We start from the raw sequence: 2,811 nt of genomic DNA, 5'->3' as shown, positions 1-2,811 counted from the left end.
AGCACATTTGAAATCGGAGGTAGTAGTGTTCCAGAGTATGTACCAGCCCCTTTTGCAGAATATTCTGGAATCATGAACACAACAATATATCAAGACCCCTTTATGATAAAAGATTATCTGTTGCAGTCACCGGAAGTTGAATTTCTTCTTGAACCCATGTGGGAAAACTTTGTATTTGGAGTAGATTAACTTATTCCAATGACTCTCCTACCTGAAAGTGAAAATGAAAATGAGCTTAGTTATTAACCGGACCCAATTGAACCACATCCATCACGGCCAAATACAGATCAAAATGTTACCATGGGAACCACAGGCACAAATGAAGGCTCGGGCCACACAACTTTTATAGATCTCTCCGACGACGAATGAAGACAATGACTATTTGGCACTAGTATATAACTAGTATTAATTATCATCATCTTTTGTAGGCATGATTATTATCATGGTCATCATTTTTTGTAGGCATGATGAATCAGTTTGCTTGTTCTGTTTGTATTTTGCTTGGGTATTGTAAATATATGAAACATGTCTTGTTTATAAATAAAACTGATTGTTTACCCTCTGACATAACTATGTACATTCATTGCAAGATATGTTCATATTTTATATTTATGTATTTAGAATGACGTCTTCACAAAATAGTACTCAAGCCAGAATCGGACAAGACATCCCCCCTCAAGGTGACCACAACTCGGCAACTGGTGGAAATTCCAGAAACGCTCAACACAACCCCCCCAAGAACAAAACATACAAAATATGTTTGTAATAATGCATCAATTTGTGCAGTTTTGTCAGCAAAATCAACCACGACCTCATGATCAAGCTCAAGAACATCACATTGAGGCAAATGATCGAGCTCTTGAGAGATTTTTGAGATTCAAGCCGCCAAAGTTTGAAGGAAAACCAGATGCGTTTCAAGCAGAATCCTTGCTTAGCAAAATCAACAAAATATTCTCTATTCTTAATTATTCTGAAGAACAAAAGGTAAATTTTTCCACTTACTTATTTGAAGAAGCAGCTCATAACTGGTGGCGTACGGTGGAACATAAATGGACAAAGAACCACACCCCAAAAACGTGGGACAATTTTCTGCAAGAATTCGAAGGTAAGTATATAACTCAAGTTATATTAAATACCCGAGAACGTGAATTTTTATGGATTTAGTCCAAGGTAACATGACTGTAGCTCAATATGAGGCAGAATTCCACCGTCTTATACATTATGCACCACATTACATGGAAGATGAGGTAAGAAAAAGAAAAAAAATTGTTCAAGGATTAAAGCTCGATATTCGTTTGTCAACACTGTCCACAGAAGTTACCAGTTATGTTCTGCTGTTAATCAAGCCGTACGAGTGGAAGAAGATATCAAGGCACTTCTTAAAAAAGAGTAAGAAGAAAAGAAAATTTGAAAAGAGAACACAACCAGTATGGCAAGGAGAAGCTGTCAAAGTAAAAGTTCCAAGAAACAACAATAAAAAGTGTGGATATTGTGGATTACCAAATCATGAAGAAGAAAAGTGCTGGAGAAAAGGTGGGAAATGTCTTATTTGCGGAAGTGAGCAACACCGTATTCAAGATTGTCCAAAAAGAACGAAAAAGACTCAACCCACAACAAAGCCAAAGATACCTGCTCGAGCATATGCCCTCTTAGGAAAACAAGAGGAGGAAGTTGACCCCACTGCAGTTGTAGAAGGTACTGTTACAATATTATCCAGTTCTGCAAAAACTTTATTTGATCCAGGAGCTACTCATTCTTTTATCTCAAAAGTTTTTGTACTTAAATTACCACTGTTATTTGAGCAGCTACCATATAGCTTCGAAATTTGCTCACCTTTAGGGACAACGATGATTAATGACATCATTTACAGAAACTGTCCCTTAAACTTCCAAGAAAAAGAATATCTAGCAGATTTGATTGAATTATCTATCAAGAACTATGATATTATTCTTGGAATGGACTGGTTATATAGACACCAAGCCCAACTCAATTGCTACACAAAAGAAGTTTATCTTCAAACTTCTCATCCAATCATTTCCAAAGCTAACCATACCATGATAATAGTATCAACCGCAGAAGCTAGGGCTATACTAAAAGACAACGGAAAGGATTTATAGCTTATTTGATAAATAAGCCAAAAGATCAAATCAAGATCTCAGAAATCTCAGTTGTACAAGAATTTCCAGAGCTTTATCCTGAAGAGATCAATAATTTACCTCCTCAGAGAGACGTAGAATTTTCCATTGATCTAATACCTGGAGCACAACCCAAATCTAAAACTCCATACCGAATGGCACCTTCAGAGTTAAAGGAATTAAAACTTCAATTACAACAGCTCATGGACAAGAAATACGTCCGGCCTAGTACATCTCCATGGGGTGCTCCTTTATTATTTTTCAAAAAATTAAGATGGAACTCTAAGGATGTGCATTGATTATCGAGAACTTAACAATGTCACCATCAAAATAAATATCCTCGACCGCATATTGAAGAATTGTTTGATGTTTTGCAAGGGTCTCAAGTATATTCAAAACTTGATTTGTGACAAGGATATTACCAATTGATAATTAAGGAGGTTGACATCTCCAAAACGGCTTAAAATACCCGTTATGGACACTATGAGTTTGTGGTAATGCCATTCGGATTAACCGACGCTCCTGCAGCTTTCATGGATATGATGCATCGAATATTCCAACCATTCTTGGATAAATTCGTTGTCATATTCATAGATGACATTTTGATATTTTCAAGAAATCACGAGGAACATGCTCAACATTTACGATTGATTCTCAAAACTTTGAAAGAGCGTCA

The 2,811-nt window shown here is 36.4% G+C and overlaps 1 protein-coding gene across 1 annotated transcript; it reads left to right on the top strand.

Annotated features, from left to right (window-relative positions):
- Positions 1-768: 768 nt before the first annotated feature.
- Positions 769-2,117, top strand: LOC140805441 (uncharacterized). Its single transcript, XM_073161712.1, has 2 exons — positions 769-1,105; positions 1,165-2,117. The coding sequence occupies exons 1-2, from the start codon at positions 769-771 to the stop codon at positions 2,115-2,117; spliced, it is 1,290 nt and encodes a 429-aa protein (XP_073017813.1).
- Positions 2,118-2,811: the final 694 nt, after the last annotated feature.

The sequence above is a fragment of the Primulina eburnea genome, chromosome 11, assembly GCF_022965805.1.
Source record: "Primulina eburnea isolate SZY01 chromosome 11, ASM2296580v1, whole genome shotgun sequence".
Taxonomy (NCBI): domain Eukaryota; kingdom Viridiplantae; phylum Streptophyta; class Magnoliopsida; order Lamiales; family Gesneriaceae; genus Primulina; species Primulina eburnea.
This window is presented reverse-complemented; position numbering and strand designations above follow the sequence as displayed.

Coding starts and splice junctions, on each gene's coding strand:
- LOC140805441 (XM_073161712.1), top strand. CDS start 769: ATGCATCAATTTGTGCAGTTTTGTCAGCAAAATCAACCACGACCTCAT. Junction 1,106..1,164: donor TTTTCTGCAAGAATTCGAAG/GTAAGTATATAA, acceptor TTATGGATTTAG/TCCAAGGTAACATGACTGTA.